This window comes from Manacus candei, unplaced genomic scaffold, assembly GCF_025592945.1.
Source record: "Manacus candei isolate 608988 ecotype Guabito, Panama unplaced genomic scaffold, ASM2559294v1 h1tg000011l, whole genome shotgun sequence".
In the NCBI taxonomy this organism is placed as follows: domain Eukaryota; kingdom Metazoa; phylum Chordata; class Aves; order Passeriformes; family Pipridae; genus Manacus; species Manacus candei.
The window spans coordinates 4,167,635-4,194,578 of NW_026138059.1; the positions used below are offsets into that span (position 1 = coordinate 4,167,635).

General features: G+C 41.2%; 1 protein-coding gene across 1 annotated transcript; it reads right to left on the bottom strand.

Moving 5' to 3' along the window:
* Positions 1–1,719: 1,719 nt before the first annotated feature.
* CUNH2orf50 (chromosome unknown C2orf50 homolog) lies at positions 1,720–18,611 on the bottom strand. Its single transcript, XM_051778228.1, is given in 7 exon segments — positions 1,720–1,786; positions 1,788–1,909; positions 2,528–2,567; positions 4,831–4,977; positions 4,979–5,226; positions 10,467–10,695; positions 18,535–18,611. Coding segments are annotated over 7 exon segments (930 nt in total).
* Between the last annotated feature and the right edge of the window lie 8,333 nt (positions 18,612–26,944).

A 26,944-nucleotide genomic window follows, 5' to 3' on the forward strand; every position in this document is an offset into this window, starting at 1 on the left:
AGCTTTTTCTTCTTCATGTTAAACTTTTAACAGTCGTTTTAATCTTTCCTTATATAACATGTCTTCCCGTACTCCAGTTTCCATCACTGCTTCTTTAAACTCTCCTTAGCGGCCCACATCTTTAGGGTAATATGTGGAAAGTCTTGTGCAAAACTAGGAGAAGTGCTTCAGCTGAAACAATGCCGGTTCTAAGTGAAGTGGGAGGATTAAATTGTGCCCTGCTGAGACCATCCTCTTACCCTCCAGTTTGCAGGAACTCTCTGGGAGAAGGATTCTCTGGATTCATACACAGTAAACAGAGTCAAGAATCTGGAATTATTTCATGTCCCTTGAAATGTAAAAGGAATTGTGCCATACTGCCTTCCTTTTTTGGTGGATTACTTGATGTGGAGTGAGTGCCATCTGGAGGTTAGGAAACATGGAGCTCTGTATGCTTTCATGCTGAAAAACAAAATCCCTCTGCTTTATAAATGAGACATTCTTACATGAGTAGGAGCTTGAGCCTGCCAGATACTGGACATCCACCACTCAGTGTAGAGTTTGTGACCCATAGAAAGACTTGCAACTGCTCAGTACATCTCAGAGTAAGGCATGCAAGTCTAATGACTCTCGGTATTATGCAATGTCCAATAAATATGTAACCTCTGAGTGGACTGGGCAGTTTTTCAAGAAGCTCCTGGACAGCACAGGGACAAGGAAAGTCTTGATCTGCTCTCTGCTCTCCCACTTTCAGATGTGTGAAAACAAGTGAGTTCCTGGTGTAGTTTTCTTCTCACAGGAGAGAGCAGAAAGCTTTTTAGCTGAACGAGAATATGTCTGTTTTAAAAAGTAGGTTCCCATTTGGAAGATGTCTGTTTTAAAAAGTAGGTTCCCATTTGGAACCTACTTTTCCAGTCCCAACTGAACTCAATTGTCCAATACAATTCATATCTGCACAGAGTGAAATCAGTCCTCCTCACCTGGGCTAATTGCATGATGTGCTTCTGAGCTGCCTTCTGCCACTGAAGTCTAATCATAAAAACAAAATAGCTTTAATTGCAAGACATAAGTGCACTCATCTCCACCTGGGTCTGGTGAGAGATTGCAGCCTTTTGTGTCGAGGCCATCCTAATGGATTCTGTGTTGAGCTCCACCTAGAACTGAACACGATCCTATGGAAGCTATGCACAGTTCAAAAGGCAGGTATTGTGTGTACCTTCTCCATGCTCTGCTGCTTGCTGATATTTCCTTACAGAATAATAGGTCATAAAGTTTGAGCCTATGTAATAAAGAGGCACTAGTGAACAGGCTTTTGGTATTGTGTCAATTTGTCTCGATGATGGTTTCCCTGGGCAACCACAGATTTTAGGGACTATGAACCTGTTAAATTCAAGGTTGTCAGTCCTGAGGGTGTAAGACAGGTTGCTGAGCCAACACGCCTTCAGAGCAAAATGTGAAAGCCTGCTTCCTTGTCAATGAGTTTTTATCAGCTAAACCAGAGAAAAGAGTAAGAGAAGGGAATTTGAGAACAGCAAATCTAAAGAAACAAAAATGAAAACTCATCTCCTACAGCATTGCTGGACAACATCCATTTTTGCCCTTGAAAGAAAATCCGTACCAGACAGTAGTGTTGGTCTCTGTAGAAAAGATGGAGGAATTTTTTCATGCTGTGTCTAGAACCATTCAACTTAGCTAGAACCATTCAACTTGCTTTGTTACTGTTCTGTTGTTACTGAAACACTAGGAAAGTTGAAGCTCACCCTCAAGTTTCCTCTTTCGTGCTCCACTGCTGAAGAAATAATCCATATACCAGAGCTCTGCCAAGCTCAGTGTTCATTTGACTGAGGATAATTTGATTGGTCAGATTGGGAACTTTGCTTGAGAACACAGCTGTATAGTTTGGCAGTGGCTTGAGCTCCTTTCTCTTACCCTGGATAAAACAAAGGCCATTAATAAGTTTTCAAAATTACATCCATTGCTTCTTACAAAAATACAAGTTACTGAAATTATTTATAATATCAACACTTTTACTTATAATACCAGCTGCTTTTGCTTTTGAAATTACAATTTAAATTTACTTTAAAATATCATATTGAGTGTACATGAAACTTGTAGAAATAACATAAAGCAATAGTTTGGTTTTTTCTGCTATCTTATGATGGGATAACAGAGGGAAATGAGTAACTTTAAAATTATGTTGAATAAAATGTCATCTGGGGCAGAAGTTAGCCTGCTCTAGAATGGTTGTGATGTGGGAGGTTTTTTCTTTCATTTTTAGTGATGACATTATCTTACAAATTTTCTCCTAGGGAGTTGGTTTTTCTAGCACTTGTCTTTCTACTGAGTTGTTAACATTGAAACAGATTGAACACACATAGGTAGGAGATGAAAGGCACTTCAGTTCCTTTTATTTTTCCTAAAGAGTTTAGTCATAAAGCATTTTCCAAGTATGCCTAAGTAAGCTTCAATTCGAAATATTAGCCTAGGCCCAAATTGATGAAAACTAAAAAGAGCATGGATACAGCTCAATGTCCATTTCCAAACTCACTGTTTGGTCATAGTACTTAAGGAAACTCCAGTTTTGGTATCTTAGAATACAAGTGAAAAATACAGAGTCAAATTTTCTGACTTTAAATAAAATAGTCAGTACTGGTCATAATTGAATGCCTGTTTAACTGCTGGGTGTGATACTTACAGCCCAGCTCTTACACCTGCAAACTCCTTGTTTCAAACATGTCTTTTCTGTCATGGAGCCCAGGGTTTTCTTTATTCCATACTACATGAGGAGTGGGTGGTTTTTTTGCTAAGGAAAAATGAAGATACCATGTCCACAATGCATTCCTTGTGCAAATGCAAATAAATTACCCACATACTGAATCACTCTGGAAAATGTTTGTCCAATGCCTTGAGTAAGAAACAGGTTCTTATTTTTTAAATGACCAATACTTTGCTGCCAGAAGTTCCTGGTAGGAATTCCCAAACACCCACGGGAGTATTTTGTGCGGATAGGCAGCTGTGCTAGGAGCAAATGGAGTCAGAAGTCCTGAGTTTTGCTCTTCAGTTCTATACCTGGTGTGGAACTACAGGGTAAGTCCTTTGATTTTCTGTCTTTTTTTTCTCCAGCCTGAAATGGAGAAAGCGGCCGTTCACCTGCTATTGTAAGAGTACTTTGAGGTGAAGAGTGGAAACAGTTCTGTACAGCTATTTGCAGCAGGGCTCAAGGGACACCTGTGTTGCCTCTGAGCTAGTTACCTGTGCTGCATCTAAGCTCAATGAGCTAGTGCTGAAGGTGTACAGCCTTCCTAGTTGAACTCATCTGTACAGCACAGCCACGTGGAGCATTGGATTTCTGTGCTGCACTCCCTCACCCAGTGCAGATATGCTCCAAGTGCAAGTAAGAACAAATTTATGCTTGTTCTCTTTATCACTATGTGTCTTGGTATACCACCACAGCATTGAGGTCCTAGAATTTTTTATCATGCTATGCAGCCATGATTTGAATGTATCAGATTTGGGTGTTACTGAATGGTGCTAATTAGTGAGAAATGCCATAGTCTTAGACATTAACCTATATCTACTTCAAGTCAGACCACTTAACATGTTGCAGCCTTCCACCATCATTGGTTTTGGGATGGGAATGTGGAACTGAAGGACAGCTGTCTGCAGGCTGTAGGGTCTGTAGTTTGATGAATTCAGCTTTAGGCACCTTGTTCTTCACAAGTCTGTCCTACTCTTTTGCAAGAGTTTCTGTCTTCATAGCTAAAATTGGAAAATTGCATCAGCTGTATGATGTGTTACCTTACTTATTCAGGAAAGTGAGTTTGTACCAATACCCATGACCATGAACCCCAGGGACAGGCACAGAGTCCCTCCTGCTGCCTTAGCTAAGGAATGGGTATGGAACAAGCTGGGCTTGTTGAGCAGGAGTCTGAGTTTACCAGCACAGCTGGGAGAGAATAACATTGGCACCATGGCCCTGGCTTTGCATGAGTCAGAGTCCTGGCATCAGCCTGTCCCTCAGGTAAATGGAGCCAGACGAGAGTGCAAATGTGTCTGGGGAAATCAGAGCTGTGATCTGTATCTCCTCCAGAAGGCTGAGGAGTGCAAAAGTTTTCAGATGGTTTCTTTTCCCATTTTAAAAAATACTGAGAGTGATGTTCTTTTTCATCCCTTTAGCTTGGATAGGACACAGTTGGAAATGGAGCTGATTTTAATTTTACCAAGGATATTCTTCTAATAGGCATACTCATGCTGTGCAATGAAATATGAACTTAAACACTTACTCAAGATACGTGGCAGAGACAGAGAGGATCTTAATTTCGGGTTCCTTTGTGTCACTGGTCTATGTACAGTCAAAGCTTAGGTTGTTTGTGTGCAGCTCAGTCTGCTGAAAGACTACAACAATGGGGCAAATTCAGTAGATTTACAGATTGGGGATACAAATCATATTTGGGCAGAACACTCTGTTCAGCTTCCATTTCAGCCATTTCCAAGAGTATGAGAAGAGGTGATAATACCAGTATGTCTGCAATAAATTATAAAGCTTGGCACTTTTATATCTTCTTTGTGGGAATCATTAAAAAGCTAAAAGATACTTAGCATGCAGTTCTTTGCGTCTCTTCAACTTAAGCTCAGCATGCCAGGAGATATTAGCACAGATTTTGTCCAGTGAAAGAAAACAGAGATAATGTAGCCCTCGAAAGGAAGGTATTAGGATCTGATCCAAAGTCCCTGCAGAAGAAAATTTCATTTGATAGTGTTGGCTTTGGATCAAGCCCTAATGCTGTCAGGGAGCATCTGTACCGTTGTCAAGACGAGTAGAAGAGGCATGAACTGGAACAACTGATTTACCAGATTTGCCTTCCTCTCTGTTTGGCCTCAACAGACTCTCTTCGGATCTTATCCTGTTGGACCTGGTCTGGCTGCAGTGCTGCCTGCTCATCTGCCCAGGCCTGAGTAGCCGGTTGTGCGGTGGCAGGTCTGTTTGGTTGGGTGCTGCTGAGACACAGATGGAGATGGGACTGGTTGCCCCAGGGGTGTGGTTGCTGGTTGCCAAGACCTAACCAAGGCATTTCTCCTGAATCCAGAACCCTTTCCCAACTTGTCCCTTTTGAGACTTACCATATGCCCAGCACTGTTTGGTATATTGTGACTGTTCAGAAAGTTAAACCTGCTCTTGTTCGTGCTTTCAAAGCCTCTTCTCTCCTAACGTTTTCTTTCAGCTGCTGCTTTGGAGTGCTTTCAGAAAACAAATGTGCACAGCAGCACTGACAGGTAGTGCTCAGAACTGGTTTACTTCCCTCTTATTTAATGTTTCTTTCCTACTGCTTTATGTTGCATCATTGCTTGAACACTTAGGGGGTTTTCATGGTAACAGCAGTTTTGTAAGAAACTACTGTTATTGGAAGCTGTGGGATCTCCAGCTGTAACCAGCAAACTCTCAGCCTACAAGGTGATTACTGCTACTGTAGCTGAGATCAGCCTCTATTCAAAATCCTTAGAACAATAAAGTCTAGTGTAGTAGCAAAGGGTGCAGAGGAGATTGCTGCTGAGTATGTCAGGAAGACTTTTGTTGTGGTTATGTAGCAGAGGCAAAAGCTTCTGAAAGTTGCTGGTTTCCCTGGCGTATTTACTGTCTCTATTGGAAACAAGTCTAACTTGTGAATATACATCAGAAAAGGAGCAGAGACCCAGTGGAACAGCTGCTAGGGCCTTGAACTCTATTTGGGGCAGAGCTATTTGTTTAAAATAAAGTGTTTCAACGAATCTGTGCTGAAAGGCCCTTATTTTCAAATTAAAAAAAAGAGCAGTCAGAGATCATCAAAAGCCCTTTTTAAGCACTTATATATTTCTGCTGAAAGTATTAAGCAACTATGAGAAGCAATTTTTAAGTAACTTTAAAGGGTCATTAGTATACAAAGTGAGAATTTTCAAAACAGTATACAAAATGTCAGTGTTTGTCTTTACAGTCAGCCTGTTGGGCTTTTGTGGCATGAACTCACTTCCTCAAGTATTTGTGACCTTGCGGGAAAATAGAGCGTTTTAAGTATAAATTTCCTCTGAAATTCTTGGCTGACTTGTTTCTGAGTAGTGTGGCTTAGCTCCAGATGAATTCTAGTCTCTTGCTTCATCTTCCTGGTAAATGCTAATGAACTTTGAATCTGCTTCTTTAGGGTTTTTTGGACAAACTTATTTGCTTGCAGTATTGGGAAACATATACTGAATTTGGCAAATAATTTCTTTAAAAATAGTTACAACTATACAACAATCCAAGCACTTCATGAGTCATGTTTGAGCAAGAAATACTTCTATATTTGGAAAAATTATTCACAATTTGAAGATTACGATAATATAACATAAGAAGAGGTAAACTCCACCACAAACCCCAATATTTACTTTGGGTTTGAATTAAATTTTAGTGGACTTTTTGTTTGTTTGCTGTTTTTTCTGAGATAATTGAAACCTCAGTAGTGTTTTTCATCTCTTTCTGCCAAAAAGCAAAAAGTCATGTACCCACATATCGTTATCATGAACTGAAGAAATTAAGTGTTTGCTAGCCTGGCCTAATAGTTGTCTCTGTTCCTCTTGTGGAATCTGCTTATCCTGCTGCATTTGTTCCAGGGTCCTCTCCAAGTTGGAGTGTGTGCAGCTGGTTGGAGAATAGTGTTTTAGCAGCATGTTATTGCTTTAAAAGGAAACTGAGGTACGTTTGGAAGACCTGATGTGTTAATCAGTGTGCTTGAGGTTTTATCTCCTGATCAGATCAGGAAAAGATCCCGATGGAAAGTCTGTTCCTGTGCATGGAATGCTCTTTAATTCTTCTGTACAAAGTTCCTGTGTTATTTTACTTCTGATCCTTCCTTCAAGTCAATTTCTGCAAATTAATCAGCAATAAGCTGAAAATGGTTGTTGAGCTGAGTACAGCCTCCAAATGCAGCCACTGGAGGGAAAGATTGCAAGTAGGTGTTAAAGGTCTGTGCCATTGGGTGGTGGTTGCAAAGCTGCAGGAGTTGTAACTATCCTGGGTTTGATGCAGATGTGGGGCTGCAAAGTTCTTAGAACATCTTACTGAAAGTCGTTAAGGGAGTAGTTGTGCACCACCAACGTACATCAAGGTGAGTGCAAGGATGGCATTTCTGGGTGTTACTCTAGATTCCCTACTGTACATACTAGTATCCCATTTAGGCCATTTACTAGATTAATAGTTCAGCAGACATGCTGCAGATACTGAACTGTTTCCCCTCTTTTTACCATCTGCCAGTTTAGCATTTTATTTGTTCATTTGAATTGGTACAACTGATTTACTGGGAACTTCTTTTCATCCCATAGTACAATAGGTTGATACTTATTGTGGCTTCATGCCATATGTATCTATGCAAATTGATTATGGCATCTTGATTTCTTTCTGGTTGGGGACATGAGACTTGAAAAAAGTCATGAGTGTCACTGTTGAAGATGGTGCCTTTGCTTAGAAGTTTGTTTTGTATTAATTAATTTAACAAGCAGTGTCAGTGCCCATTATTCTGAGGAAGAACCTGACTGAGGTTAGTCTTTTGGTTTTTCCAGACAAGTGATGATATGCAGTACAAATTAATCTGTGAAAAATATGTGAGTAATTTCCTTTGAGTCAAAGGAAAAGATGTCTAGAGAGGCATTTTATGGAGGAAAAAGTTCAGATGTTTGGACAAAACATTTTTATTTGACCACAAGAGGGTATTGCAGTATCAGTTATGCAAGACTTGAGCTAATGTTTGCCTCTATGTGCACTGCATTATTTTTAAAATGCATATTTCTCAAAATTGATCATTTATATTACACAGTAGTTAAGCAAATCAGGTTTTGTATGCCAGTATTTTACGTCCTTGTCCAAGGGCAACTTCTGAGCTGGTTTTTCCTAAAATGTGCAGTAACAAGTTTCTTGAAGCTTAAGAAATTCTCACAGATTTCTTTGGAAGATAGAGACTTAGGAGATTATTCTGAAACACTGAAAAACTTCATGGAAATATCTTGGTTAAATGCAAGAATATATCAGTCACAGAAGAGAAGTAACAACAGGAGATAAATGTGTTGCTGCTTTGGTTGTAAATGCCTGTTGGTCCAGTATGGGAACTGTCAAAGTCAGTGAGACTCTGATCTGATTTTTATATGTGGTCCTACTTGCAGGAATAAGTCTGAAATCTTTTTTAGCTCATTTGTGTTTCCCAGTTTTCTCACTTACACCTGATTCTTCTTCAGTATACACCCAATATTGGTTTGCACTTATAAGTCAATACTGTGTTGGGATACTTTCCTACAAAATTGTGTATTCTAAACTCTAAGGACTGTGTTGCCAAATGCTGTGTTTTTCACAGTTCAGACGATGGAAGAGGGACCTAGAAGGATTTCTGGATTCACTTGCTCCTACATCTACTGCTGAATTTAGGAGAAGTTGCATGGTATGCCTGCCTGTCTCTCAACAAGCTCACCTGTAAAAGAAAAAGAACAGCCATATCACATTATCTGCAAAGAAAAACTTTCTGAGGGTTGTGATAGTGATTTGATAGACAACAAGGCAAATTTACGTATAAGAAAGTTTGTGAGATTTTGCAGAGATTTAAGAAACACACACGTTTAAAAACCTGTGTGCAATGCATATATCATGTGTAAATAAGAGGCAGGACCGAAAGCTGGAGGAGAGGGCAGCTGTCTGGAGATCAGCTTTTCAGAGCAGGTCACAATTCAGAAGACCTCTGTCACTTCACGAATGAGATGGAGACCCCCATGGAAATCTTTCAGTACAAGCAGTGTTTCCTGCCTGCCTCAAATAGTGGCATTTGACTTGTCATCATAATCTTCCTCAAATGAATAAAGATCAGTCAAGTCAGTCAAGGTTTCACACTGGAAGATGGGCCATGTTGATGGGTAGCGGAGCAGGGTGTTACATGGTCAGTCAGAGGACACTGAGCACCCAGCAGAGGGGTGATGTAGGGCTTTGGCCCTGGGCATTAACCACCGAGGGCCCTGGAAAGCCCAGAGGTGACAGGTCATGCTGACAAGCCATGTCATGGTCTGGCAGGAGCAGAGTGGGTCACTGTATGCAACCAAAACAAAAAAAGAAATCCAACTAATTACCAGTTTGGAGTAAAACTCCTTTTGAGCAGTTATGTAGTTGATTAATTAAAGGCATCCTGTATCAAGTTTTGCTGTAGCTTTCTTAAAAAATATAAACTTACTTCTTGTCTTAACAGGGTTCTGCTGAGAGACCGTGGCAAGTTGAGAGAGCCTGGCAAGTTGAGTGTCTGTTGCATCGCAGCGTACAAATACCACAGAGGGAATGTCTGCTTCCAGTGACACAGTCTGACACTTCAAAATAAAACCAAAGCTGTAGTACAGACTGTAAGAAATATACTGTGATTTTTTCATACTCTCATGAATGTTGCAAAATATGTTAGCTACTGATACACAGTTTGTTTTATTTGAAACAAAAATTATTTATTTGAAGAAGAATAATTTACTTGAAAAAATATTAAACATCAGCTATTCCATAGAGTAGGTAGACCTTTACATTAGAGTCTACTCCTTAAACCTGCCAGCTGAGCAAGGTGATGGGATTTCAGGGAGGGAGTGCTGCAGGGCTGGTGTGTGAGTAGGGATGTTTGGAAGTATCTGGTTTGAGGAGAACTACAAATATATGAAGTGTTCTGAGCTGGCTGGGGAATGTTTTCAGGTGCTGTTTCACATAGTTTCAGAGGCTAGATCTGTCAAGAAGTGCAGTATTGCATGGACAACCAAAGTTGTCTTTGTTAGAGTTGAGCTCAAGTCACATCCTCACCACAGCAGGGAGCTCTGGTAACTGCATGGTGGAGCTTGGCTTTATTCTGTTCAGCCTCACTGTTTGCTTGCACAGTTCATTAACAGGTCTAAGAGAATTCCAGTGTATAAAGTGGTTAAGTACTTCTGCAAAATGGCCCTGCTTTATACTGCCTAAGTACCCAGGGCAGCGGTTTGGCCTCTGGAATCTGGCCGTGGCCCTGCTTCCTGCACTCCCGGGGTGTGTAGCTGTTCACAGTGTCAGCTCACAGCTCAGGGCAAGCTGCTGCACGAATACGACAGAGGTTCAGTTTCCTCTCCCTGTTACCTGGGACACTTTGGTACTTACAGAAGTATTTTGTCTTGTGAATTACAATATTCCAGCTTTGTATCACTACATATTTCAATGCTCAAGATGCTGTTCAGGTTATTTTTTTGCATCATTCTGTGGTTTTTACCTATCTCCTCTGGTAGCTAAGAGTCTGTTTGCTGATCTGCACTTTAGTACACTAAATATTTCATTTACCATCCACTTCACTGTATTCAGAAAGGACATTAACTCTGAGTTTTGACATGAGAAACCAAAAAATCTCTGCTGCAAGTTAGGCAAAGTTTTCAAATCAGTATATCTAAAATTTATTTTAAATTGTGTCCCTGGCTACTAAATGAAAGGGGCCTGTTTTTTAAAATGTCTTCACCTTTGCAAGTTCTGTTGGCTGAGAATTGAACTCCTGGTTTTTTTTTAAACTGTCAGAGTCTAAAATTGGGAAGCCTTGTCTGAACATGTCAATCACAAGCTTCACAAGCTTTATCTGTTTTTCAGCAAAGCTTTCAGCATCTTCACTGCGGCTATTAGTGTAGGTTTCCTTCTTAACTATAGAAGCTATTGTTAAATCACACTTCAGGCTGATGTTTGGCCAGGTCTGACTGTTAGGGAATAGAAGGGCGTTCTTCCTAAAGGTAAGATGTTCCTATTAACTAGATGTAGGGAGTTTTGTGTTTAGCCTTTTCTTTCATACACTATAATCTGATGGCAAGTTTCCTGAGATCATAGGAGAATTCAGGTCTGAAGGGACCTCAGGAGGTCTCTAGCCCAGCCTGCTCCTTAGAAAAAAATCAACTGTGAGATCAGACCAGCTGGTCAGAGCTTTATGCTGTTGACCTTGAAAACCTCCAAGAATGGAAACTGCAAAACCAGTTTGGGTAATGTGTCTCACCACTGGGCACTCTGTTTTGCCTTATGTACATTCAGAATCTCTTCTGTTCCGATATGTACCCTTTTTATTTCATCCTTCCACTGGGCTCCACTGTAAGCAGCCTGGCTGTGTCTTTCCAATAACCTCCTGGCAGGTACTGGGAGACTTCCGTCTCCCCACACATTCTCTGCTCCAGTCTGGGCAGGATTTGATTGCCAGTCACATCGTCTCTGCTACACAGATGTGTCAGACCTTTACCTCACTTGCTCTCTGTCCCTGCCTGATTTGACCCTGTATGATGCTCAGGCCCAGCAGGGCAGATGCTCCGTGAGACCTCCAGAGGAAAGTAACAGAGTGTACCATGATTGCACAGTCCGTTTTGCCGTTCTTCTCTTGGATCACCTGCACTGTTCCGTAGCTCAGTTCAGCCTTATTCCTTCTATGGTTGTACAGAGCTTGATTGTTTTGCTATGGCACTGGAAACTTTTACTCCCTGAAGAAATGGACAGCTAGAACAATGTGAAATCTTCCTGGATGTGTTTGGAGCTTTGTATTTTTAGCTCAGTTGTGCAACAGTTCACATGCAAATACTTGAACAGGCAAAACCGAAAGCAAAACAGCTGTGTCCCTAGACCTTGGGGCCAGAGCAGCCAGACAGACTTAGAACAAATTTCAGACTGGACTTTCACTGTAACAGGTGCTTCATTAAAGATCTTGGTATGGTGTGATGAAGAGAATGGGAACCTGCCTCTTAGGATGGGCTATATTCCAGTTTTCAAGACAGGCCTCATTTTTTAGGAAACCTTTTGCTTAGATCACTGCTTAAGTTTAGAAAGCTTACAAAGCAGTAGACAGCCATGCAATTAAAAATGCAGTTGCAGAATTAGGATAAAATCTTGCTTTCTTATGTTTGGACACTTAAGGAGAAAAAGGGCGAGAACTTATTCTACTTTTTGTGTGAATTACATAATCTACACATGTGCAATATGAGTATCATATATCTCTCTTTAAAAATCCAGCTTTGATCACAGTGCTGATGTAAGTGCACATACCAGCCTCTTACTTATAGACATCATAAAAAACTTCAGTCAAACTGAGATTGTGGAAAATTGTTGACCTGTTCAACCTGAAGTATTTAATCTTGAAATAGGATGAGATCAGTGAATCTTTGATGAGAAAAAAAGGATTTACAAAATGCTTTCAGGTTCTTGAGTTCCAGGACAGAGAGCAGAGTAAAGCCTGACAGCCATGGAGGTCAGGTGAGGTCTCCTACAGCTTCCAGTATTCCTGCTGCTGAATAGGAGGAATGTCAAAGCTCTCAGATGTTGTGCTACCCGCATCCTTGGTTTCTGTGAAGACTACTCAAGGCTTCCATATGATTTTAAAAGAGAGGAAAAAAATAGAAATCAAAACAGAGCTTTTTCAGTCTTGATCTGCTGCAGTGTTCCAAGTCCTTAATAGTTTAAACCATGAAAAGGCCATTCTGTAAATCTTGGATCTTGTCTGCTGTGCATGCTGAGGATCCTTTAAATGTATTCTGAATTGCTTAAAATTGACTGACCTGTATGAAAGTAGTTGGGTCAGTGAATTAGTCACACATCGAGGCATCTACTGCCATTTAGAAAGTCTTAGGACAGTTGAGAAGTCCATGATGGGCCAGTAGATCCATAGCAAACTTGCAAGAAACCTGTATCTTTCTACAACAGCAGGAGGGAAAGGCAGGAACAGGGAAAGGCTGTCAGGTTTCACTAGATGACTATGAGTGTGTCAATATTTCACATCTTGACATTCAGTTAATAGTGTTTTTCAGACAAATCTCTCAGTCACCTCCACTTACTATAATATGGATTGCCACGGGGTGGTCTTGGAACATGCTGGCTGTGGGGACTCCCAGGCAGCTGCTGGGGAACATGAGGTGCACCTGCTCTCCAAATGCTTAACACAGTGAACCAGGAAAGGCCAGGCAGCCCCTGGCCTGTAGGGTGGGTTAGAGGTCATTGTGAGTCCTTAAACACAGTTGGTTTCACTCCCACTCTACCTGCTGCTGCAGATGTATTCCCCACACCTCCATTACCTGTGGGGTAGCAGAAATACCTCTAAAGGAATCCCACACACAGATGTTGAAAATTACATTTCTTTCTGTGAAGGAAAGGTATAACTACCCCTACACTGGGAAGATAGTGCAGGGCCCATTCTCTGAATGGGTATCATAGAATCATAGAGCCATAGAATCAACCAGGTTGGAAAGGACCTCCAAGATCATCAAGTCCAACCCTTGATCCAACACCACCATGGTTACTAGACCATGGCACTGAGTGCCACATCCAGTCTCATCTTAAAAACCTCCAGGGACGGAGAATCCACCACCTCCCTGGGCAGCCCATTACAATGTCTGATTACCCTCTCTGTAAAGAATTTCTTCCTAATATCCAACCTAAACCTCCCTGACAGAGCTTAAGACCATGCCCTCTTGTCTTACTGATATTTGCCTGGGAGAAGAGACCAACCCCCACCTGGCTACAACCTCCTCTCAGGGAGTTGTAGAGAGTGATGAGGTCTCCCCTGAGCCTCCTCTTCTCCAGGCTGAACGACCCCAGCTCCCTCAGCCTCTCCTCATGGGACTTGTGTTTGAGTCCCTTCACCAGCCTTGATCAGAAGCATTCTCTGCCTTAGTGAAGCAGTTTATTACTAGGTGATTGCATTATATTGCATGGTATGTTCTGTTACTTAATTGTTGTTTAAAAAGGGACTTAGCCAGGACCAAAGGGAAAAGTTGAGTGAGAGACTTTGTAGAAATATGACTTAAATTTCTAGTCTTGTGTTAGAGGAAAGTGTGATCTTTTCTGTATTTGATATGGTTTGTATTCCTAATTCCAGCCATTTTTCTTTCATAATAGTTTTGTTATGTCCTTGAACCTGACAATTGGAACATTGAGGATGTGTTTGCACTGCCTTTTTTGCAAGTCTGATGATGAAAACCACCTATGTTATTAGAGTAAAATAAAAGCAGAAACTTTCTTATACTTGTAATTCCAGTAGGAGAACAGTTTACGGAAGCTAAAAGTTTTGCTGGTGAGTGAGAATATTAATTTTGGAAATAACTTGAACTGGTTTCATAGTTAAACTTGTACCACACTCTTGCAAAAGGCTAATACAGGGATTTTGAAAAAAGCATCACTATGCTGTATCCATTTGGTCTTTACCTGTTTCAGTTTCTCCAGGGTCTCATTAACTTGCTGGACTATGAATATACGCTCAGGCTGTATACTAAGCAGACTTTTCAAATTGCTTCTTCTTTTTAAAACTTTTGTCCCAAAATACAGATTAAAATATAATTTTTAACCTAAAAAAATTTACCCTACTTTATATCTTTGTTTATGGTGAGTGTTCAGATTTATCAATGCCAAGATGTGTGCTGGCTGCTTTTTGTGTTCTGTTTTACAGACTCCACTATTGGGACTGTTGTTAGCTGGGAGAAGTAAATAGACTTTGAGAAAGAGATCACACCATAGCAACCCTTCAGTTCTGTTTACAGTTCAAATAAACGTCAGTGCCATGGAAATTTATGTCCTGAGGAATTTTCTAAACTAGTACACTAATTGGTTTAATAACAAAAGGATTAATGCAGATAAGTTGAAGACAAATCTACATTCAATATTTAAATGGTGAATAATTTTATTTTTTAAAAGCTACCAGTAAATAATACATCACAACCACTCAGTAGGGAGAGGGTATTTTTCACTCATTTACAGTACTAGAAAGTACATGACTACTTTGAGGAAGAGGTTCATGTAAGCACTCAGCAGAATATGAGTTTTTCCATTAAAATAAATATTAAAACTCACTTTGTTTAGTGGGAGCAACTCCATGTGTGTTTTGAAAACCTAAACCTGTCAGTTTGTAATTTCCTTGCCTTTTGGTTAAAGAAGTAGCTTTTACTCAAGGAAAATGTCTATTGACTGAACTGGACATTTTGCTTGAGAAGACCTAGTGGAATAAGTAAGTTCCATGCCTCTGAACATCCTGACTGCAGGGAGATTTTAGTCTTTTAAAGGGTATGCCAGAAAAGGACATTTTTTTCCTTCCTGCAGCTGATGTTAAGACACTGTTGCTGGCAGTACTTTGGGTTTGTTTTTTTCTTGATACACAAATTGGCAAGATTTTATTCCAAAGTGTAACCATTCCTTATTCCTTAGAGATTTCACCCATATGTGTTTGTCCTTCAGCTGGCTTGCCTTTATACTTGGCCAGTGGTTCAGAAAGCATGGTCAGGAGAAGGGTCACAGTCTGGGATGGAGTCACCATTTGGGAGGATTTTGTATCTGGTGAGATCCTCATGGATTTTGTCATGGAGAGTGGATGGAGAAGCTGATTAGGTGGCAGGGCAGGGTTAGGTATGGTTTTAATATGGAGCATCTGGGAAATTGAGAAATCCTCTGGGCACCTCCTGATTGATAAAAATTATCGTAAAACCCAGTAACTACAAAACACCAGTGGAACACGAGTCTTAAGATCCAGGGGTGGGTGATCCCCACAGAGCCTCCAGTGCAATGCTTGCTCAGAGCCCACATATGACACACAAAGATGCAGATTTGTGCTCTTCTCTCCAAACTCCCTTACATCATTTGAAGATTAGCTGGGTGAGGGGAATGTCAAGCTTTTTATATAGTGCTTGCTGCTATAGAAACCACTAACTCTGTGATAGTGTGCTCAGCTATGTGGGCACAGCCAGCAGCAGCTCCCAACTAGGGGATGCTGTAACCTGCACTGTCATTCTTCAGTCTTCTCAACTAAAACCCAGCTGCCTTCTGAACTGCTGTGTGGCTGTCACTCTGCAACATGCAGGTCTTTAACATTGGAAATAAAGATGCCAAATGTCTGAAGTTGTTTATGCTGAAAAGGAAAGCCATAGCCTCCTACTATAAAGGTTTATCTGCCATTTCAAGTCTGTCACAATATGTGGATGGCATCAAGCATCTGGTGGTTTGAATTATGACTGTAATTTTCCCCAGAAAGTCACTTTCAGTCATCTCTGTGTCTCTCCATCTGTAAAGAAGAACCAGCATTAAAGGAGCTGATATATGAAAAGTATTGTATCTACTAAGCCTTTCATGATAGTGTTAAGATAAAGAAGTCTATAAAATGACTGTAACTCTGATAAGTATTTTGAAGTCAGAGGAGAATGAAGCTGTTGGCTGTGAGGGGAGAAAAGCAATCTAGTATTGATCCTCAGTCAGTAGGGCAATCCTGCTAATTCTGGTAAGTCTGGCTTAAATAAAAAAAAAACAAAACAAGAAGAGAAAAACAAATGAAAAACATCTCAAAGACATCTGAAGTGCTCTCTCTAAAAGTAATAAGGAGACTGTATTCATGAAGTATATTAAAACAATAGATGTGCTTGCTTCTTTTGGGATTACAAGATCTCTAGAGGAAGAAAAAGGAACCCGCTTTATTAAAATACAAATTTTGGATGTTACAGGTGAGGCAGTATCTCAAAAAACATTTACCTGAGAAACAGATAAATATTTATTTAGATTGCAGATAAATCTGAAGACAAATACCCTGAGGAGTACCAAAAAACAGTGTGGAAAATATAGTACAAAGTAAAGCTCTCTTTTCAATGATCAAAGTTATCTTGCCCTCAGCACAGTCATGTGGTGTGTGTTCTCACTAAAAATTGATGTCTAGGAAAGCTGAACAGGAGCTTTATGCAAAGGAGAAGATGAGGATAGGCAACAAGGACATGGTTAAAAATGGTTATTTGCTTCCATCGCCAGCACTGCCTCCTAGTCATGCTTTAACCTCCTATCCCTCAGGGTCGGCAAAGCAAGGCAGAGGCCAACCTTTTTTTTTTGTCCTTTAGGTGATTTTTCCAATGGCTGCACTATATTTAACACAAGTGAAACAACATCCCAGAGTATGAGCAGGGAAGCTGTAGGCAGCTGGTGTCAGCAAAATACTTTACTGTAGGGTGGGTGTCTTTATATGATAAAGAAATGCGGACCGCTCTCCGATGAGGTGGAAATCAAAGAGAATTTATTCAAACTTGGCGCTCCCTTTTATCCCCTAAAACCATGTGACCTTGTGACCAATGGGGTGTTTGTTTCGGCACATGCCCCTTGGCTTCCCAGCCCTTGGTGTGTCCCCCTGCATCCCTGGGACATGCCTCCTGCACTTTACAGACAGACAGAGCAGGTCCCACTTGTGTTTGGCTTAACAAAGCCTCCTTCTGTGATCACAGCAAAATGCTGGTGCTTCTCCAGGTACCCTTGAGTACCCTCTGCAAGCCCAGAGTTTCCTTGGATTGTGAGACCAGTACAACTCAAAACACAGAGAACAGGCACGTGGGTTTGACAAACTGCATATTTCAGCCATTGGAAAATGTACACTGAAAGAAAGGTACTGGCCCACCACCTCCGCTTTGAAATCAATAGCCAATCAGGTTCTGTCAGAAGTAAAGATGCTGTACAAGTATTGAAGCTGATCATCTAGTGGGATGAGGATTCTGACAAACTGCAAACCCAGTTCTCTCCGGAAAGACTGCATGATTTACACACCCACTTTTTAGTTTTGAATAATCTAGGTTTATTGCTGCCAGACAAACTAAATTGGTGCTGTCATAAGCTCTCAAAACCAGGCAATAGCAAAACAAACTCAAGAGGTTTTGTTTCCTTCTTTGAGTTTTTTAGGGCTTTGCAAGCTGTGAAAATGATGAAATACCCAAAACAGTGAGAGAGAAAAGATTGTATGGGATTATACTGAGTAAGCTTTCTGGTGGGAAGCACGCAATTATGTATTATGTACTGTCAGCACATGAGCGTGATGGGACTATAATTTTACCTATGTTATTTCCCCTGGTTGCCAGAGAAACCATAATAAGAAAAGTCAAAGTGCTCCTGTTCTTACTGATCTTCTTAACAAACTCTCACAAACATCGACTGTTATAACTATTTTCTCTTCACTAGTAGCCAATATCTGATGTCACACATTCCACTGTCAAAATCAACTGGTTTGCCAGTGCAGAAATCTAGACATAAAACTATAAAAAAGGCTACACTGAAGGAAATGGGACAAGCACATGAAATAAAAGTAGTCATGCATATGAATGCTTTCCTTTTGCCATTTCTTTAAAAGCTTTATTGATGCAGACAGAAATGAGAAAAAGGCCTGCCAAGTCCAAGAAAATTAATCCTCATCAATTTTAAGGTGGGTGAGATGGTGATGAAGGTCTCCTTGATGCTGGTCATGTGGTTGCTGTGAGGAGTTCTGTTCAGGAAAGAGCAGGAGCTCTTTGGAGACATTTGTTTATAACTATAGGCCAGAGCAGGTTTGCTTGGCAGCCCTGGGAAGTAACAGCAGTGTCTCTTGGATGGACTTTAGGAGTCACGGTACAGGGAGGACAGTGGCAGGAACCTGCTGGAGGACAAATGGCTCTGGGGCAGCAGTAGCAATAGGGAAGAAGGAAGCCAAAAGGACTCTTCATCCTCTCTCTCTCTGGAACCAGTAGCTAAGCAAGTGGCTGAAGGCTTCCTCCTCATTCTCCTCCTCATCATCCTCTTCCTCATCCTACTTGTCCTTGTCCTCATCCTCCTCAGTCTCATCGTCATCGTCCTCCTCCTCTTCCTCCTCTTCCTCCTCCTCCTTCATGTCCTGCTCATCCTTGTCCTCCTCATCTTCCTTGTCCTACTCCTTGTCCTACTCCTTGTCCTCATCCTTCTCAACCTCCTCATCCTCCTTCTCTCTGGCAGAATCCCATAGGGAATGGGGTCTTTGGGGCTCTGTGGAGGAGTAAGGTAATAGGACCACACCAGGGAAATGGGGGAAAGATGACCCTCTGGCAGATCCTGGAGTTAAGTTTTTAATATGATTTTTCCCCCCCTTTTCCTCTTCTGTCCTTTGAAAAGGGGTACTCTGGTCTTGAAGCAGCAGTATGTCCATGACTGATGCAATATTTCTTTTTTTATCCATAAAACTGAGGGTACAGATAAAAAGGGAAAGATGGCTAAAATGAACCTTAACAAGAACATCTGCAAACACATCCAGTGCTATTTCTATAGCCTCTTGTAGCAGCAGCCTGTGGCCCCAGAGCTGAGAACCTTTGTTGACTTGTAGATATGGAGAAAAGAGACTTCTTTTTGTGTATTATTATTACCGTATAAATAAAAGCACGAGAAGACCAGATAGAAGTTTATTCTGTAGGGGAACCTGAACAAAAAATTGGATTTGGGCTTTAGTTGTGAGACTATAAAGGTTTTTGTAGCATGCAACCCATAGGTGTTCCCTTCCTTGGGTTCTTGTGTTGACTCACAAAGTCTCTGTGTCCCCTGTTGCCCTCAGATGATAAGCAGTGACATATAGATGTTGTGGGAGGCTGGGACCAGAAAGGCAGGTCTCTCAGGTCAGGAGAGGGCATGGCATTGACAAGTGTAGTGTACTCAGGGCTGGTCTGCAGCTTTGATTGGAAAGATAAAAATGCCAGTTCAAATTTATTTATTTTTATCTCTTTGTTTTGGTGGTGAGTGCAAAGCAAGTCCGAGCACTTGGGAGCCTCTGGTGAAAGCTGAGAGGTGGACATGCAAGCAGAAATGTTGGGTTTGTGTCCATGTGATTGTCTACCTTTTCTAGGTTTTCCCCTCATTTTTGCAAGAATTTTCTCAAGTAGGTTTAATAGTATATGAAGAAGAAATGACAACACCTCCCTGCCTGATTGGCAGCCCACAGCTAACTTGTAATGAGCTTTTTGTAATAACGTTTCAATTATTCTCTTTCCTACTGAGGGTGAGTGCAAGATATAACTTCAGTAAAATTCTTACAGCCTTATTTTTAAACCTCCCTGTGCAGAGTAACAGTTGGGGTGTCGAACGGCTCTGGTGTTTGGAAATTATGTCTGACAGCCCCAGGAAAGTGTGAAAGACAGCTGTCCTCTCAAAGCCTTTGAATAGTCATCCCAGTAACTGTTGTGTCCAAGAGAGCTCTTGGGTCCTTTGTCTGGATGGAGATTTGATGAAACTGTAAAGACAGGGGGAAGCAAACAAGGGCAAGAGGAGAAGCAGCATGGTCAGTGCAGCTCTGAATTCTGAGGGAGCCCTGGTGCTGAGTGTGATCCACTCTTGTTGCCTAAAAAAGTCACAACCCTGGGAAGAGCTGCATTATTTAGTTCTTTGTGATAGAGCTACAAGAGTGGGTGGGTGATGGAAGCCTCTCAAGCAAAACCAGGTGCCCTGCCATTTTTTTATGCGATATCTACTAATAAGTGCAAAATAAACACAAACTAATAAGCAGATATTGTTTGTTGTGTTCAGTGTAAGGAAAACAATCAGCATACTCTTTTAGTCCATTTCTGTCTTGGATTTCAGCTCTCAGATAAACATGACTTTCCATTTAGAGACAGTATTTTATGTAGGTGCTTGGAAGAACAGAAAGTATTTTTCTTACTGTATCATATGATTAGTAGAAGAAATGAGATGACTCCACTGGCCAACCTTCCCACTGTAAATCCTTTCCATCAGAGCTTCAAAAACATCTTGAGAAATCTTTCAATACTGAAGGGAAATCCCTGAAGATAGCCAAGTGCTCTTCACATTACCACTGTGGCTTCTAATCCTGAGAACCACTTAAGGAGTGGAAGTGGTTTTCAAATTATTTCAGCCTGTCCTCCTCCCATGCTGGTTTAAGTCTCTTCACAAGGTGTACATTTACTGCAAATGGACTTCTGTACCATAACGCATCAAGCAAAAATCATCAGCCACAAGATTATGGTCAGTGACTACTGAAATTGGATCTGAAATTATTGCAGGATCTATCATCAGAGGCAGTTATTATGGAATATAGACTGTACTCTGTGCATACTATTTTCCCATTTTTGTCTACCTGCTATGCAAAGTGTTTCTGTGTTGAACCATGGCATCCTACCGATCAACAGCACCACTCATTATGGCCACACTGTGCAGTTTGCCCGTAACTGGTAACAGGATCATAAATCTGTGACCGACATAGCAAGCAACATGGTCAGCCATTTATCATTGTGCTCCTGTGGGCTTTTGTGTTGGTGCTTGACTTGTAGCTTAGTTATAAATTTGCATAAACCTGATCATTTTCATGAAAATTTGATTCAAACAACCACCGCAGCATTTTGCACTATTTTTGTTTTCTTTCCTTGTTTCCCTGTAGATAATGTTGGTCCTATTTGGGGTTTAGTCAAGTAGTGAAATTGAAGTTCTCTACAATTTCAATATAATAAATATCTCTCTGCTAGACAAAGCATTAATGATTTTAAGAAAATGTCACTTAGTATATGTAATGGAACACATACATGTTCTATGCTGTGAGTACATTGCAACACATGCACTATCCATAAATGCTCCTGTATTACACAAAAAGTGTTGAAACAAACCAGGGTTTGACCAAAATCCAAGGACCAAGGACCAAGACAGCCTTTATCCTTATTTCCCTTTGGGTGTATGAGAAGCCCTTAGTTTTGTGCCTGTGTACTGTTTCTGTTGTAGATCTGGGCTCCCGTTGAGAAGCTGCTCACTGACTGTTGGGGGTACCTTGCCAGCAGACCACACCAGATTGTTTGGGGCAAGAACAAGACAATCACAGGTTTGTTCCCAGGCTGCAAAGCTTTGCCAAAGGGGCAATATCTGATCTCCCAGAGAGAAGATTGCTCTGAGAGATCCTGTTCCTGGTATGTTCTTTGATAGTTCTTTGGCTATTCCTATTCTTCAAAGTGATGTGTTATTATGGACGAACACACTCGTAGCTCAGGACTGTATCTTTGTGCCTCCAGAAGACACCCTTATCCCCAGTGTTTAAAAGTTGTAAGAGTCTATTACTCAGGGCATAAATAATTGAATACAAATAGCAACAATATTATGAATAATGATAAGCAGCATCCTTTCTTGGCATTGAGCCATGTAAATGAGACTTCTTTAATTTTGTGATATCAGGATTGATTCAAACCAGACCTTCCGTACTTAGAAATAAATCCCCTTCGTACACAGTGGACTTTAAGTACTTCCCTGACTAAAAAGTCATGCCTTGTTCTCATGAAGCCAGTATCAGAATTCCCATTATCAGGAAAAAAAAGCCCAAACAAATCCCTAACCAGGGAATGTAAAAGAAGAGCATGCTTCAGTTACAGGTGTTGCTTAATGATACAATCAAGCTTTGAACATGCTGCCCTGTTTTCAGGATGCAATTGAAGAGCAACTCTGGGCTCCTTGTCCAAGCAGTGCCTTGCCAAAAGCACTCGGAGCTTGGCTGGGTGGGAGTGCTGCTGTCACGTGTTCTCCCCGCAGGTCTGTGGACTCGCTGCCATCAATGGGAAGGGTGTTACTGTCTCTTTTTGGGCAGTGTTATGACAAAATGCTGGATTTGTAGTCCCATAGAAGGGCTAAAACAGCAGTGTGCTCTCAGCATAGACAGGCTCTTTGGAGAGGTTTGCTGCTAAACCCCCAAGTCTCTTTCTGCTTATGGGCAAAGAGGCAATTTTTGATTCCAAGTTTTATGACTTGGGTATGTACATTCTGGCTGCTGATATAAAGCCATTCCCAAACTGCCACATTTCAAGTTACTACTAGAAAGCATTGTGAGAAGAAAAAAAACAAAAGAAAGAAATTAGCAAATAAAATGAAGGAGAAAAATATTTTGTTCCTCCCTATATTAATTTATAGGAATTGCTGAGCTGTTTTGGTAGAAAGTTAAAAAGAATCAGTCTGAGGTAGAGATCTGACAGGAAAATTGTCAGGCGTAATGATTAAGGTTTATAATCACAGAATTTATAGCCACAGAAATTTATAATCACAGGAAACCTGGTGTTTACAACAGGAAGTTCAATACATCCTCACCCCAGGCAGTATCTCCAATCTCCCTGCAGTAAGTTACTGGTCTTGGCATAAAGAATTTGTGAAAATTGCTGTCACATCTGCTTGCCCCTGCACAGGGTCATGCAAAGGCTGATCACCTGCCAGGAAAAACATCCTTTCGTGATTATTTGAACAGTTTGGGCCCTCGTTGCTTTTCAGCTGGTGGATAAGGGCTCTGGGAAGGTCTGACCATGGCTCTGCTCCATGCCCATGTACCAGCCAGCAGAGGGGAGCCGACAGCTGTGCATCCATCTCCGCCTGGTGCAGAAAAGCTCAGGCTGCTTGGGAATGAATGAATGAATGAGTGAGTGAATGAATGCATGAATGAATAAATGTCTTCCTTTGTATTTTCAGCAGCTCTGGTTTTTAGTTGCCTACTGTGTTGTGGAGGTGCTGGAAGTGGACACTCTAATGAATTAGGATATTTAAAAGTGATGTGTTGATGACATAAATATCCATCAATTCCCAAAACACTGAACAGTACACATTTATGCCCTGAACATTTTATACCAGAAAACACATGACATGAAACTGTCTCAGAGCCTCCAAAGGAGTCTTTAATACATCAACAGGTCAATGAACAAACATTACAGACAAGATCTTGAGAGAGAACTGCAGATCTGATAATCACATCCCTGATAATTTTATTCTACTGGAATATTCCAAGTGTCTCTTTTCTTCACAAACCATAAAAGGCCAGAAATAAATGGTCTGGAAAATATAGCTTAACAGTCTGTTTCTATCCCTTGCTTTTGCCTTGTCCTCAGTTCATTGAGGGAGATTCTGGTTTGTTTTGCTGGTAGATTCAACCTGCACGGAACCACAAATCACCCACTAGATTTGAAGGGTAGCAGAAGGCCCTTGCTGTGCTCACAAACCCTGCTCCTTTTCCCAGCAGGAGAAAAGGGCAGGAAGCCAGCATCAGGGAAAGCTCCAGCAGTGTTGGTGGGATCAATGGAGAGAAGAGCACTGATTAGGGGTGAAGAGGATGCAGGTCAGTTCTTACTGTGCAGCATCAAAGGAGAAAGGGAGGATGCACCTTTAGCAGTGGCACTTTCACAAAAGCACTTATTAAGGTGAGAGAGGTGATGTGGGAGAAGGGAGTGATATTGGTGAGAGTGGCTTTTGGAGTCGAGGACGGGTGAAGGTGGAGAATATGAATTACAGAGGTTAAGAGTGGAAGGCTGAAAGGAGGCAGATCAAAAATCAAGAGGAAGGAGGATGGACAATGTGAAATAGGAGAAAGGTGAGCACCAACTAATGTGGGATTCTGGTGCTGCCCCAATGTCTGCAGGCAGCGAGTGTTTTCAGCTCTCAGTGTTCTTCAGTTTGACTTTTATATGGTGTCTTGGCTTTGTGGCTCACAGGATTATTTAGGTTCATGGAAGGGCCTCATGAAGTTGTCTAATCTTTGGCCTCATCTTCCCTTCCCCCTCTCTGCCTTGTGTGATTAAAGCTTTACTGTCTCTTACGTGTAGTGTTAGCACAGTGTTTTTGAGTAGATCTGCTTTATCAAATAATAAAAACCTCTCTTACCCAGAGAGCTCAGGCTTGTGGATGCACAATATCTCAGCACCTACACAAGGGAAAAAGAAAGACAAACCCAAGTGAAGAGAATGTACCATTTCCTCTGACTTTATTGTGGTTTCATCCATGTTTGTGATACCTAAATTCCTTCTGGAGCAGCAAACTTCTGAGTTGCCTACTTGAAATGCGGTTCCTTGTCATTATTCTGTACAAACTTCATCACAGGTGTAATGCCACTGAGAGGTGAAGTGCTGTACACGTATCTTATGGCATAGAAGAACTTTGCATCACAGCCTGTGCTCAGACCCAGATAAATGTGATTCCTGGAATGTAGTGCTCAGTTTCCAAGAGCAAACAGTCAGCTTCCCTAAATCAGCCACCAACTCTGCAAGAACTGTGTTCCCTTTGTGTTTCATGTTATTATTCTATTATTTTCAGACTAACCTTCGCTTTCTGAGGTTTGATAGGCTACTACTGTTGCACACCACAATTATTGCTTTAGATTGCTTTAGAAACATGCTGCCCTGCCATAGTCAGTGAGACAGATGGGCTTTGAAGAAATCAGCTGTGCCTAGAAAGTAGAAAAAATCCTTTGCAGGAGGAATGAGGAAAGTATTTCAGAAGGAATAGAGTGTTCTTCATCCTAAAATACGAGGGTCACTAATATGGAGAGTAAGGTGAAGCAGTGTTTCTTCTCTCAGCTATGGTGGGTGGTGACTGCCCAGCCCTTCCCTTTTCCCTGGCCAGCCCCACAGGAACGTTGGTGGGACTTCTCTCTCCAGGAAACTGTTTTAGACAGCATTGCTGAAGGACTGAAGCAGTCCCTCACAGGGCTGCTGGGGTTGTCTCTGCAGCCTGTGGCACAGCTCTCGGCACCACAGCTGCTCAGATCAAGCATGGGAACCAAAGCACCAAATAACCTGCTTCTGACTGCCTGGGTTGCTGCATGTTTTAACCTCCTCAGTGGGGGTTTATGATGGCTGTTGGAGAGGCTTTCTTGCTGCAAAAAAGCTTCTCTGAAGCTTCTTCTGTTCAGGGGTATTATGCTCCGGAAAGGCAAAGTGTATATACTGTATGGGGAAGAAGAAGGACACTGATCTTTTGCTTTTTGCCATTCTTTATTAAATTCCCTTTTTCTCCTCGAAGTGAGCTCTGTGAGAGCTCAGATAAACAGATAAGCTCAGAGAGACAGATAAACACACATAGATACAAATATATAAATAGTACGAGTGGTCATACTCATCATTCCTTCTAAAAAGTAATTTTAACTCCCCTCTCCATCCACTGCATATGATTTTTAAAAGGAAAATGTCATTTGTTCCAGGCAGGTTAAAAAACCTTTCTCTCTGGTTTGACTAGGTCTTTCAAGTGCCTTTTGTGGGCCACAATTAATGAAGCAAAAAAGAATGCTCATCTGGTTGTTTAGAGAAAATAAAATTATAGGCAGTTACGAGCCAAAGTGCTATGGTTTCTTCAATGTCTGCTTCCACTGATCCAAAAGAAAATTCTTAACAGAAGAAAAAGCTTGCACTTGAATGTTAGCTGCCATGACTGCTTAAACCTGGATGCAATATGCACGTAACATTTCATATTAGAAATAGACATTACTTTCCACCTCCTTTTCCTCTGTTTTCTGCAAAATAAAATGGGAATGAAGTTAGCATCAAGTTAAGTTTTGAGGATTATTAAAATTTGGAAGGATGGGCTCGTCTACCCTGAGCATTTTTGGCTCAAATAAGCCAGGAAACACTGAAAATATTGGGGTGGGGAAAAAAAATAGACACCCAACAAAAAAGCCCAGCCAAAAAAATAAAAACAACAAAAACCAACCAATCAACCAGACAAAAATACCAAGTAAAATCTTAAGGCTTTCTGCCTGGTATTTCAACCCTAACTGTGAATGAGCCTCTGGATGTATTTCTAAGCTGGTTTTGTGCTGCTCTTCACTGCTCAAAGCGCTTTCTTCAAGATGCTTCTTTAGCCATGGGCAGGAGGGTGCCTGAGCAATGACTGAGTGACTGTGCCACTCTAAACCAAGAAAAGACAATAAACTAGGTTTACTGTAAAAAAAACCTTTCAGAAGTAGAAAGATGCTATTTCCATGAGCACTTCCATGAGCATTCACATTCTTCATATGAGAACCAGGCTCCGGCTGAGGGGCAGGGGATGCCATTGCACAGCTGTGATCTCTATTATAATTTATCATCCAGGTCACAATAACATGTGTGGTTGAGGATTTTTGTTCATTGCAGATTCAAAGAAACGTAAACAAAATATTTTTTAAAACCCTCTGTCAGCATCCCCTAAGGTTCTAACTCCATCCTTTGAATTTCAGAATCGTATTTCTTACAGGCAGCAGGAACAACGTCTGGCCTTTGGTGAGAAGGAATAGTGGTACCTCTTGCCTTGACATGTACCCTCCTGTGTGAAATAGTCATTGTTTTACAGAGGTGTACTGAGATGTCTCTCTGCTTCTCCTTCCTAGCCAGTCCAGTTCTGCATCAGTGCCACTGTAAAACTGTCTTTCCAGAGTCAGATTTCCCTCAGCCACAAAGACTTTTGTTGCCATGCTCCACACATCTTCAC